This window comes from Terrapene carolina, unplaced genomic scaffold, assembly GCF_002925995.2.
Source record: "Terrapene carolina triunguis isolate 2854851 unplaced genomic scaffold, T_m_triunguis-2.0 Scaffold95, whole genome shotgun sequence".
NCBI lineage: Eukaryota > Metazoa > Chordata > Testudines > Emydidae > Terrapene > Terrapene triunguis.
Window position 1 is genome coordinate 39,604,434 of NW_020664446.1, and position 13,521 is coordinate 39,617,954.

The 13,521-nt window shown below is 38.8% G+C and overlaps 1 protein-coding gene across 1 annotated transcript in view; it reads left to right on the forward strand.

The window, feature by feature from the left end:
* The window catches only part of UBE2D1 (ubiquitin conjugating enzyme E2 D1), a 38,337-nt gene that overhangs the window by 15,521 nt on the left and 9,295 nt on the right, over window positions 1–13,521 (forward strand). Inside the window, exons 2-5 of the mRNA XM_024201905.3 lie at window positions 5,641–5,704; window positions 5,800–5,831; window positions 11,132–11,209; window positions 11,547–11,652. Coding sequence (XP_024057673.1) covers window positions 5,641–5,704; window positions 5,800–5,831; window positions 11,132–11,209; window positions 11,547–11,652 — 280 coding nt within the window. The remainder of the gene's footprint in view (window positions 1–5,640; window positions 5,705–5,799; window positions 5,832–11,131; window positions 11,210–11,546; window positions 11,653–13,521) is intronic.

Below are 13,521 nucleotides of genomic sequence, written 5' to 3' on the forward strand. Positions count from 1 at the left end.
CCAGTGTAGATAGTGGTAGGTTGACGAAATAATTCTTCCATCAATTTAGCTACTGCCTCTTGGACAGGTGGATTAACTACAACGATGGGAGAACGCTTCCCATCGCTGTACTGAGTGTCAACACTGAAGCGCTACAGCAGCGCAGCTGCAGTGCTTCAATTGTGTTGCTGTATCATTTTAAGTGTAGACAAACCCTAATGTTCTGTCTACCTGGGTAGCTAAAAACCACACTGGCTATGCTGGTGAAACTCCCTAATGAAGACATGTTGCACAGATATAAATTGTATCTTGCAATGATACAGATTATTCTGCATTGAAACCATGTTAATTTGCATCATTGCAAGTCATGGTTTATATCTGTGCAGCATATCTACACTAAACACTTGCACCCATGTAACTACATGGAAGGCTAAAAAATCAGTGTAGACAAGGATTTAAAGAAAGCAGTTAGTACAGCAGTCTTTATACATCTATCTTTTATTAAAGGGTGAATATTTTTTTATGCTGTGTTCTTGAAAAGATGTAATTGTGGCCCAGTTTGACCAGCCTCCCAAACGACACTAGGCTGGATCAATATGCTTTGGAGTCTATTCATAAATGTGTGGAAGAATCTGAGACCTGGCTTACGCTAGGAAATTAGGTCAGTATAACTATGTGGCTCGGTATGTGAAAAATCCACCCTCCTGAGTGATGCAGTTAAACTGACCTGTAGCCTGTGCTAAATCGATGGGAGAATTCTCTTGCCTTATGGGGAGATGGGTTCCTGACAGAAGTGGAAGAACCACTCTTCACTGAAGTGCTACAGGGCATAGCTTCAGTGGTTTATGTATAGACATACCCTTAGGGCATGGCTACACTAGCAGATGTAGAGTGCTTTGAGTTAAACCAGCCTTCGTAGAGCGCAGTAGGGAAAGCGCTGTAGTCTGTCCACACTGACAGCGCACTGGGGTGGCCACAACGGCCACAGAGAGCAGTGCATTGTGGCTGCAACAAGCTTTTTAAATGGAGGGGGTGGGGTGGAGTGTGACAGGGAGTGTGTTGTGTGTATGTGGGGGGAGAGAGAGTGGGTTTGGGGGGGGCTGAGAGCATGTTAACATGTTGTCTTGTAAGTTCAGACAGCAGCAGACCTCCCCCACCCCGCCACTCTCTCTCTCACAGCATTCCACAGTAATGGTTGCTTTGTCTCAGAGCAGATAAGCAGCCGGCTGTCAAACGGAGCTTTCAAAGGGCATATCCAAAACAATGACTAGAGTGTCCACTTGACTTAAGGGGATTATGGGACATTTCTGGAGGCTGATCAGAGCGCAGTAATGCAACACCTCGTTCACACTGACGCTGGGGCGCTCCAGCGGGGGTGCATCAAACGTTATTCTACTTGCCGAGGTGGAGTATCAGGAGCGCTTTAGCCGTGGAGTCAGAGCGTTCTACATGCCTTGCCAGTGTGGATGGGTAATGAGCTGCCCTGGGGCTCCTTTAATGCGCTGTAACTCGCAAGTGTAGCCACGCCCTTAGTGTTCAGTAACTTTCTCTGTTTTTGAATGTTACCAATTAGCAGTACTTCCTTTTGTACGGCTTTGCAAGAAGTCTTTTTAGGGCTTTTGTCGAAGTTGTCGACAAAACTTTTGTCTTACACGGGTGCTTTAAAAAAAACAAACCCCACCCAACCCCCCCGCGAAAGACAAAAGCTTTGGCGACGCAAGTGGCAGTGTGAACATGGCTTTGTTGGCAGGAGCGCTCTCCTGCCGACAAAGCTAATGCCGCTCACGGGGCTAGAAGTATTTTGTCGACAAAAGTGCCGATAAAGTACGTTTACACACGCTGACTTTTAGTGACAAGGCTGTGTCGCTAAACCTTGGATAAGATTTCCACAGCTCCTGTGCTGTAGCTACTGCTGCTTGCCTCTTGATACTATATAGTTGTTCAATGTGAAGGGTATCTACACTGATTTGAGTGGAGATTTGAAGGATCCAAGATCCAATCCTCTTGATTTTCATTTAATGGTGTAGACAGTAGATCAGGAAAAAGTGCTCTGTGTGAATAAACTTTTTAAACACAATAGGCCATTTTAGTGTTCAGCTCTTAACACTGGCAAACCAGCAGTCCCCCTGACTCCTAATTGGGGAATCTTGGCTGTCCTAGTCTGTAACAAAGGGTAATATTTTCAAACGAGCTTAGGCAATTTAGGAGCCCCAAGTATTTTAAACTCTTTGAAAATTTTACCCTAAATTTCAGTCTCACCTAGAATAACTACTGTGATATGGTCACTTTGTATCACAATAGGACCTTTATTAGATTATAGCTTGGCCTGGCCTTCCACGTGTAGAGGCTCAAACTGTTGTCGTTTTACTAAATTGAGTTAGTATGGTTGGTCCTGCCTACTCAGGTAAGGCCAAACCATGTTTTATTCATAGATTATTGACTTAATAGTATATACAGGCTCTGTCTGAACTTACTCTGATCAAAGGTATAGCTTATTTGCTTTGGGTTTACTATTCTTTCCCAAGCACAGGAGTTTTCTTAATGGTTCCCACATAATCCACACATTCATGCAATGGGCCATTTTTGAGGATATCTTTATTTATTCATCTTCACTAAGAAAATGTTGCAAAATTTTTTTAACCAGTTCTAGGTCTGGTACAGTGGAACCGAAGGGAGCCATATCTGGACTTGCTCTTACCATGGTTTTAGCTAAAACTGCTGAAAACCAGTCTAATTGAAACTTCTTTAAAAACTATTCTTAAAAAATGGCTGCCTGCCTGTGCTGCAGCCTTTATAAATTCTAATACCAATTTATCAAAACCAGTGAAAAATATTTTTGTAAACTGTCCCAGTGTTAAGGCCTTGCAGGAAATGACTTCCTTAACAACATAAAGCACCATTTCAGATTGGTCTGAATAAGTACATTAAAATGTTTGCCTAACAGCTGTAGGTAATGTATTGACCACATGTGCACAACTTCAGTCTGCAACAGGAGGAGATACTTCTGTATCAGAATAATGGCCCCCCTACTATGTTACCCTGCATCTGTGTCATGCTGTTTGGAGTGGCTCATGAATGAGAGTGCCAACCTCAGGGTAGACTGTCAAAAGGCAGGGCAGAAACACCAAACTGCTTGTGTTCTATAGTTAGGTTTCACCAACCCAGTAAAAATTGTGACCTCTTAAAGCACTATAACAAGTCTTATCATGGAATCACAGCAGTTCCCTTGGGCATTCCAGTCTATCTTGCCATCCAGGCAAGCTGGGCTGTGTGATTGATGGTCATTTTATACGAAAAATCACAACCATATTCAGATTACTCCCAGTACCAAAGGACCAGTCACTTACCCCAGGTTAGTTGAACTCAGATCTCAAACCAAAGACAATGCCTGTGGCCAATCCTGTAATAAATAAAAGATTTATTAACTAAGAAAAAAAGGAGTTTACAAGGTTAAAATGGGAAACATACATACATAAATGAGTTACATTACCTTTTTAAATCTAAGACTGTACGCTTCTATAATAACAGCTTTATATGTCCTTTAGGGCTGACCCATTCCCAGTAGCATGGGGATCTCTTGCTTATGTTTAGGAATCTCCAGGAAAGGTTCATCCTACCTAATAAATCTCCTTGAGATTGGGGGCAGGAGGAGAAATGCATAGGAAGAGAGTGACTGAATTTTGGTGCCAAGTATTTGCTCTTTTGTTTTCTGTCAAGTGGGGCGTGTCCAAAAGGACATTTATATCAGACTTAAGATGTTTGCTAGATGTAACAAACTGGCAAAATAGAACACGGTGAAAAGCTCAGCAGCATAGCCCAGTGATCAGATCTCTTCAAATATAATATTTTTGTAAGATCATCTAACTGCAATGATGATCTTAAAACATCAACACCGAATCCAGTTAATCTTCAAAACAAATTAATTGCATATATTGAATGCTCCTGCTGATCTCCTTTCTGAAACTAGTTGTTTTGCATGTGCCTAATTTCCAGAACAGGTAGGTATTTTTGACTGGCTTTAATAAGTAGGACCTAGAGAAATTTCTCCTCTAATGACTAAGTTCAAAGATTGCCTTGATGCATGCATTTAAGTGACTCAGATGCTGAGGTAAATAGTTTTGTTTCCAGTTCAAATCCTAATTTTAGAAACAGTTGAGCCTTTGCTAGCAATTTTTGAGTGGAAAGAGAGAGTCAGTAGTAAAGCCGCATCCACAGATTCTACTTAAGGAATAGTATGGGAAGCATTTGCAGACCTCCTTTTATTTTATACTCAAACTTGTACCTTTAAAAGTCAGTTAGCCACCTGAGTGACCTGTGCCCTAGCATGCTCTATTACTAGCCAGACAATTTTAGGAAGAGTATCTTTTTAAAAATACTTTTTATTAAAATAACCAGTGACCAATCAGGAGAGGATATCGGGATATGGGAATCTTTGTTTATATTTAGTGGAATTACATGGAAACCCAAAACTGGGATAGGATTATAAATCAAGACAACAGTTAAATATAGTCTGAGGACCCATAGTGATTCTTTTTAGATCTCCCAATTAAACGTTGCCTTCAAAAACATAAGGCTTACATTATTAATGTATTAGTAGAAGCAAAGCTCTTATTAGCTGCAAGTAGGAAAAAGAATACACTAGAAATTAGGACACAGCATTAATGGAGAACTTAACATGTCAAATTAAATTCAACACCAAAATCAAACCAACATTATTGAAATGCCTGGCTTCCTTTGTGTCTCAACTTCAAAGGTGGTAAAACACCAAATGTAAAACTGAAAAAACTTCTTTTTATGTGTGTGTTTAAAAAGAGGGTGGTTGTCACAACCTCCAATAAGGAGGACTATTGATAGTAGCAAGGGACAAGGAAGACATACCCAATATTCCCCTTTGGAAAGGCTATATCTAAGGACTAAAATAAAAACATGAATAGCAAGGAAGGGTAAATTAGCCAAGATTGATATTTTTCATTACTAAAGGGTATAAAGTCATACTTGTAAAATACTCTATGAAGATTTCTATTCAATTTTAATCTTTCTTGTTTTGTAAGTAATACTGAAAAATATGATTTAGGGAAGTAAAGAAGCTGTTTCTGTATAAACATCAATGGGATGCTAAATTCTGCTAGCTTTCAGGTTCATTTATGAGCATTCTTAATAATAGTACATTTGTGGAGCACCTTTTGGGAAAATCAGACATTTTACAAACTACTTTAGATCAATTGAAGTACATGGATGGGGCCAAGATTAGGTCATGCAAAACATTGCAAAGTTAAAGGAACACTCAGTTAAGCATTTACAATTTTTCCTGAATACTTTAAATAATTGAACTTAAAATAACAATCTTAATTTTTTCGTCTTCTACAGTGAAATGTCAAGTGTAATCGATTTATTTATAATTTGCAGATCTATTTTACATGTCAGTTGCACAGTACTGCAGTTCTTGCATTGCAAACACTGCAGGGAATGTTTTATCTATTTGGGGAAACTTTCCATTTTCACTGGCACTTACATTTCTATTGTTTTTTGTTTTTAAATGTCATAGATGTCTTATTTTAATGTAACTATGATTAGAACTGAATTTGGCTTGATTCTTGGTTACCTCATTTTTCCTTGTAAATATATTTTTAATCATTTACAATATTTTCATGTTTCTCATAGGAACTAAGTGATCTACAACGTGACCCACCTGCCCACTGTTCTGCAGGGCCTGTTGGAGATGACTGTAAGCTCTTAATAATTTACTGCAAAGGTCTTAGTATATTTTTGTCTGAGGGAGGGGAAAAATTGTCTAAAAACTTAATGTGCTTTGTCTTTCAGTGTTCCATTGGCAAGCAACTATTATGGGACCTGTAAGTATGTAATTCGTATAATTGAAATAATCCCCAAACCCCTTAGAAAGTAGGCCTAAGGTATTGACTTCTCTGACTGTGGAAAGGATTCATGTTCACGCAAGCATTTGAGCACCTATAAACAACATAGTTTTGGATTGAACTATCAGATATTCAGGTTAAATATTTTGGGGAAACTTTTTGCTATTCTAGTAGTTTAGTACTTAGAGTATTCTACATATTCCACCTACTTTGCTACACTTAACTTTCACTTTCAGTAAAACTTAAAAAAATCCCTCCTTTTGCTCATGAAACTAAAAACAATTTAACGGTAAACAACATCCGTCTACATTGAACCTTTGGTTTACTATTCAGTTTTCTAAACGAAAAGCCTGTTTGTTTGTTTGTTCATGGACGATCAGTTAAATACTGTTATATGTTAGCTTCATCAGTCCAACTGGAAAACTATTATAGTAATTCATTTAGTAGTTCTAAATAGAATTGTGATGGCACAGGGTGCGCTTAGGCCTTTAAATGGTTAAAGTTCCTCCCATTCCTGTGATGTGGTTATACCAAAAACAGAGCAATTTTTGGACTTGTAGTACAGCAATCATGGAAACCATAGGCTGCAGGATATAAAAGATCTGCTTTCTTCAGTCTGAAGAAGGTCTGGGAAATGCTAGGATTTGCTGTAAGGCTTTCTCCATGGTAGGTGGTTAGAGAAGGGCAAAAGTGCTAACTTTGTCAAAGGAAAAGTGCTTAAGAATAGAAAGAAGCCTGAAAAGGAAGCCTGAAGAGGATCTGAGCAAAGGACTATTTGGGAGAAATACATAAAGAGTGAACCTCTGAGGGAAGAGAAGTTTACCCAGACCCTGATAAGGGGATCATAGCCCAGATGTCTTTCCTTTTGGACTTTTTGTTACCACAGAAAGAGGATTTTTGGTTCCGTTGGAGGGCTAAGCCATCGAACCTACAGGGGAAACTGAGACCCTAGCCAAATCTGATGACAAGAAGGTGAGCAGCAGCAGCATTACATGGTGAAAAGGAGAAAAAGGGAGTTGTGACTACTCTAGGACAACTTGTTTCAGCATATTTCAACACAACTCCTGCCTCTCAGGAAAAGGATTAGGTCTTAACCTACCAATGGAACGTTAGAACCTGTTGTCTAACTGTGTCACTGGTGGTTTTATCCGATTTGCCACTGACCCACAAACTCTGTGACTGACTGACTTTGGGCCTGCTTTATAAATAGTGGATTCATATTCACACGAGCTGAAGTTACCCTTCTGGTTTAATGACTGCTTCCTTTCTTCTACCCCCTTTGCGCTACTGAAAGGTGAATGGCAAAACTGTGAAGGGACATAGAGTTCAGATGAAACCCCATTAACAATGCTGTGAGACTTGTTCAACACAAAAAATGGAGGAAGTGGAGGAAATCTTTTAAAAGAAAGATAGAATTTGTCCCAATAGAATTACCTTGACAACCTGAATAACACACACATCTTAATCCAGTCCCCCGCCCTTTGCAGTTCACCTTTAATATTCTGTAGCAGAAACATTCCTTTCTCTCCATGTATTGAACTTGCACAAGAATGAAGATGTACTTCTCTAGTGGAGAATGGGAACAGATCCCTTTTCCGTCCATCTTCCATTCATATCGGGCATTAAGGAAGGCCATGATATCGGCATAATGCACTTGATTCTGAGAGACACGTGAAAAATGACATATATTTTAAATGCTCCCATTTCCTGCTGGACTGTCGAAAACACAGGACTAAAATTCACCTTCAGAATTAATGTCCCATGTCTGGACGTAGGATGACTTGTATGCTACTTTTGGGTCCACCCAGGGTAAATATTTCACATTGGTTATGTTTCAAATGACAAGTCTGGATGGGTAAAGTATCTCTCTAGATACTAACTTTCAACCAGTAGTAAACTTTTTTACAGGTACAGTTAAAACAGCAACAAAAAACTAGGGTTGTCGATTAATTGCAGTTAACTCATGCAATTAACTCAAAAAGATTAAACTGCAATTAAAAAAATTAATTGCGATTAATCACACTGTTAAACAATAGAATACCCATTGAAATTTATTAAATATTTTGGATGTTTCTCTACATTTTCAAATATATTGATTTATATTACAGAACAGAATACAACGTGTACAGTGCTCACTTTGTCATCTTTGATTACAAATATTTGCACTGTAAAAATGATAAACAAAATAAATAATATTTTTCAGTTCACCTCCTACAAGTACTGTAGTGCAATCTCTATCATGAAATTGTAACTTGCAAATGTAGATTTTATTTTTTTTGTTACATAACTGCACTCAAAACCAAAACAATGTAAAACTTTAGAGCCTACAAGTCCACCCAGTCCTATTTCTTGTTCAACCAATTGCTAAGACAAACAAAATTGTTTACATTTACGGGAGATACTACTGCCTGCTTCTTATTTACAATGTCACCTGAAAGTGAGAACAGGTGTTCGCAGGGCACTTTTGTAGCTGGCGTTGCAAGGTATTTATGTGCCACCTATGCTAAACATTCGTATGCCTCTTCATGCTTCAGTCACTATTCTGGAGGACATGCTTCCATGCTGATGATGCTCATTTAAAAAAATAGTTTAAGTAAATTTGTGACTGAACTCCTTGGGGGAGAGCTGTGTCTCCTGCTCTTTTACCCACATTCTGCCATATATTTCATGTTATATCAGTCTCGGATGATGACCCAGCACATGTTTGTTTTAGGAACGCTTTCACTGCAGATTTGACAAAATGCAAAGAAGGTACCAATGTGAGATTTCTAAAAATAGCTACAGCACTCAACCCAAGGTTTAAGAATCTGAAGTGCCTTACAAAATCTGAGAGGGAAAAGGTGTGGAGCATTCTTTCAGAAGTCTTAAAAGAGCAACACTCAGATGCGGAAACTACAGAATCCAAACCACCAAAAAATAAAATCAACCTTCTACTGGTGGCATTTGATTCAGATGATGAAAATGAACATGAGTCGGTCTGCTCTGCTTTGGATTGTTGTCGAGCAGAACTCGTCATCAGCATGGGGACACATCCTCTGGAATGGTGGTTGAAGCATGAAGGGACATGTGAATCTTTAGCACATCTGGCACATAAATATCTTGTGATGCTAGTTACAACAGTGCCATGCGTACGCCTGTTCTCACTATCAGGTGACATTGTAAACAAAAAGCGGGCAGCATTATCTCCTGCAATGTAACCAAACTTGTTTGTCTGAGCGATTGGCTGAAGTAGGACTGAGTGGACTTCATAGGCTCTAAAGTTTTACGTTGTTTTATTTTTGATTGCAGTTATTTTTTTACATAATTCTACATTTGTAAGTTCAACTTTCATGATAAAGAGATTGCACTACAGTACTTGTATTAGGTGAATTGAAATGTACCATTTTTTTTTACAGTGCAAATATTTGTAATAAAAAATAAGTATAAAGTGACCACTGTACACTTTGTATTCTGTGTTGTAATTGAAATCAATATATTTGAAAATGTAGAAAACATCCAAAAATATTTAAGTAAATGGTATTCTATTGTTTAACAGTGCAATTAATAGCGATTAATTTTTTTAATGACTTGACAGCCCTACAAAAAACATTAGCGTTCATTATCTAACTATTAGATTGTAAATTGTAGATTTGGCAGAATTCTTTTTTTATTATTTTTATTTTAAGAACCTTTTTATTTTTATTAATTTAAACTTTCACTTACCTGGTAAAAGTAAAGCTTTCTAACCATTAAAACACAAATTGTCAATGTCACATGTCAAAATATACAAAGTGAATATCTTAAATCAAACTCTCATAAGTTCTCAAGCAGCATTTTTCTCACTTTGCCTATCTGTACGTTTTGATTAGTATTGATGGAAATATTTTTTGTTGGTTTGTGTCTGTTGTTTGAAATTGACATTTACCAATAAAAATCTAATCCTTCCAAGCCTAGTTATCCAATGTTAATGGACTAGGGAAAGGATTATCTTCATTCTGAATTTTTCTATGTGGTACATACCAAACAGTGCAAGTTTGTTTTTCCTCTTCTTCAGTGTTAAATTTGTTTGATCTTAAAAGCTTTTAAGATCATTGACAGGTCCATTTAGTATGCATACAAACTATCATCGTATTCCTAGCTAGAAGTATTGACAACCACTTTTGGTTTGGTATTACATAATACTGACTTCTTAGCAGTACTGTTTTAGACTTGTCTCTTACTGCAACAATTTCTTCATTTGGAAATATCTTTATATGAAGTATTCACATGGCTTTCCCTATGGCAGTCTTTACTAAGTAAAAATGATCTTTATGGTGATTTTTTTTTAAGCTTTCCCCTCTCCTCCAAAATGAAGAGCAACAGGCCACCTTAGATCTACACAGGGAACCTGAGAAGCCAGTGTACTTGCACTGTTTTGTTGCAGGCATCAGATTCCTAGCAATTACATTAAAGATACCAAAGAAATTTGAAACTATTATTTTTTCTTTACTTACTCAGAAGTCACAGGGATGCTTTAGCTTTGAGGCCCTCAACCACCTAATCTTGGGGTTTTTTTCCTTCATAATTATGAAAATGAAGGGTTTCCTCAACAGATGACTGCAACAGAAAGATATTTCTCTTTTAACTGTGTGCAACCTGGACTTAAACCTGTGCACATGTTCTCTAACAAAATGCATGTTCACAGATTTGTACAGGTCACAAAGATGTTGTGTGTTTTAAAAACTTCCTGATGTCATCATGATCAGCTGAGTAATGCTGGAAAACCCTACTCTTTGCACCTGCAAAGAGAAATCACTTCTTAAGGTAAGTATATTTGTGGCTTAAAGCTAGAGGAAGGCCCTGATTGTAGCAGAGCAATTGTGGTTCTGTTGCACAGAGGGCTTGATAAGGAGGGCCTGCTCAGAGGTTCTGTGCTGCCATGGAGCTGAGTTCCAGGAGCACTTTGCTGCCCAAACATGTAGTGGGAGCTAGCTTGGAGCTGGTGGATCAGCAAGTAAGTAGATTCACCAGCCAAACATTCTTCCTTCTCTCGTCTCTCCCAAAAAGTGATGTTCAGTAGGGTGTGGGTTTCTGCAGTAGTGGTCAGGGATGGCTCTGCTGTTGCTCCAAAGCCTTGGGGGAGGATTCCATCCCTCATTGTCAGCTGCATGCCTTTCCAGTGCACAGCCCGCATACTTGGGCTGTGTGCTGGTGAATAGGTTTTGGTCCAAAGTTGCCATAGTTTTGAGAAGGCTCTTTAAATTCAGAAAGGACCCTTAAAAAACCCCAGTAGCATAAATCCTGTTTTTTGTCTTTTACAGCCTGATAGTGCATATCAAGGGGGAGTGTTTTTTCTCACAGTACATTTTCCAACAGACTATCCTTTCAAACCACCAAAGGTAAATACTTAATTGTCCTAAAAGTGTTATGAAAGTCCTAGGTTAGGGCTTTGTTTCTGTGTCTTGACTGTTTAAAACTCAATTTTTTTAGTTCAAAGCAGAAAAGTTAGTAAAATACCTATTCATATTGATTAATATAGCTGACCAAATTTTAAAACTGGGTTATAGGGTCAGATATTTGTACAATAGGCTATTAGTGGTGATGAAAGTCCACATTGTGCTACTTCTGTGGGTGGCAGCTCTAAAAATAAATAACTGGGTATTAAAGGGGCAACACCTATGGTGCCAGTTGCAGTAAGCAGAACTTGAAGCTAACCTCTTTGTTTGTTAATCACAGATTGCTTTCACAACAAAAATATACCATCCAAACATAAACAGTAATGGGAGTATTTGCCTTGATATCCTGAGGTCACAGTGGTCACCAGCTTTGACTGTATCAAAAGGTAACTCCATAGATGTGCTAATGATTTTATGCATCTGTAATAGTAATGATGGTGAACATTTTGATAATGCTATGGCATTTTTTAGGTCAGTCTTACTGTGCATTTCTACACTGACAAAAGCTGAAAAACAGCAGTGGCAAAGGGTGGGAGTAAGAACTTTTATCCTACACAGTATTTAAATGGGAAATTCCACAAGATTCCTGACTCTTTCAGATCATGCAACCTTTTTTACACTTCAGATGTCACATTAGACAGTGAGTCATATGTATGACTAGCAACTATTATTCAATTTGTGCCACTTAAGTGTGGGTTGCTGGGAATGGAAAAACAAGTTAGATATAGGCCTTGTATTTAGTATTTTAACATTAAAGAGGTGTCATGGGCGCTGACTCTGAGTGATCAGGCACCCTGCCTCCCTGTGACTGGCTCAGCTAAGGAGGATAAGCTAACCCAGATCTGTCTGTGAATAGTTAATTGGAGAAGTAGCTGGGTGCTATTTAATTAGTTAAGGAACACCTGAGCCTTATAAAGGGTTATGAGGGCTCAGGCAGGAGCCCAGAATACAGAGAGAAAGCTCTTGAGGAGATTGTTCCTGTATGGGGCTGGGTAGGAGACTATTCCCAGTAATATCTCCTCGCAGAGCAGAGGTTCCTGGGGAGAGGAACCACACCCAGAACACAGAGAGAGTGCCAGAGGAGAGAGACTGCAAAGCTTCCCAGGCAGGAAGGCCTGAGATACCCTGAGTCAGCAAGGGAGAGACTTCAGAGATCCCAGCAGCGGAGAAGCCTGGGGATTTGTGGCAGAAGGAGAAGGCTTGTTTGCATACCATATGTGGCAGTTGATTAAATAAACGCAGACCCCTGTAGGGGCATGGTTCACTGAATACAAGCCTCATTGAACGTATTGAAAGCGCCCTAGGGGAAACTGAGGTAGAGACATAACCATGATTGCACACAGGGCTTCCAGGGGTGCTCCAAGGGTGGTACCTGGTATATCACAGGGGGTTCTGTTGCGTGTGTGTGTATACACAAATATAAAAAAACCTTTCACTATATGCGCATATAGAGGAGAGAGTAAACCTAATGTTGTCTGATTTATCGTAAACTCACAAAAGCAAGGAGATTCAAACTTAAATGGAAAATCCTATCCTTCACCCATCCTGTCCTTTATCCATGTATTGGTATTGCGGCAGACCTAAAAGATCAGATGGCTCACTGCTTTGGAGATCCTTGCTACATGTGAGCATAAATAGATGGATTTAGGGTGATGTTCGGGATTGGCTGTGAACCATCTTCTTGTGGGGTAAATCTAGCCTTTTAATTATGCTTTTATGGGGGGAAGGGAAACTGTTCTGACTATATCACATTCACGTGTGAGATTACACAGTCTGTTGGCCCTCAAATCTTCAGCAAATAAAACTGCTCAATTATCTAAGCAGTCTAGTGTACCATTCAGATTTTCTCAAGTTTTGAAGCATGTTGGCTCTTGGAACAGTAAGGTTGAGGTTAGATAGTTTTGCCTGGCACAGCTCTTCATATTGGGTTGTAGGAGTTCCACTTAAGGTGCATCTTTCTTCAAGTGTAGGCACCAGAACTGCTTTTCATTTCTCATCCATACTACTCATAACACCCACCCCCCCTTTCCTTGACACTCTGTATGTAGTAATATAAAATACAATCCGACTATTAATGATGGAACTCCTTTAAAAACCTACAGGGTTAAACAATGTAATGTTTCCTTAGGTACTTAATAAGGGCCTAAACAATGTCTCCTTTTAGAATAATGTCATTACATTTTCAGTTGGAACAAGACAAAATTGTTAGTCTTCATCTGATCTAAATTGCTCCATTCAGGTACAGCTATTATAGC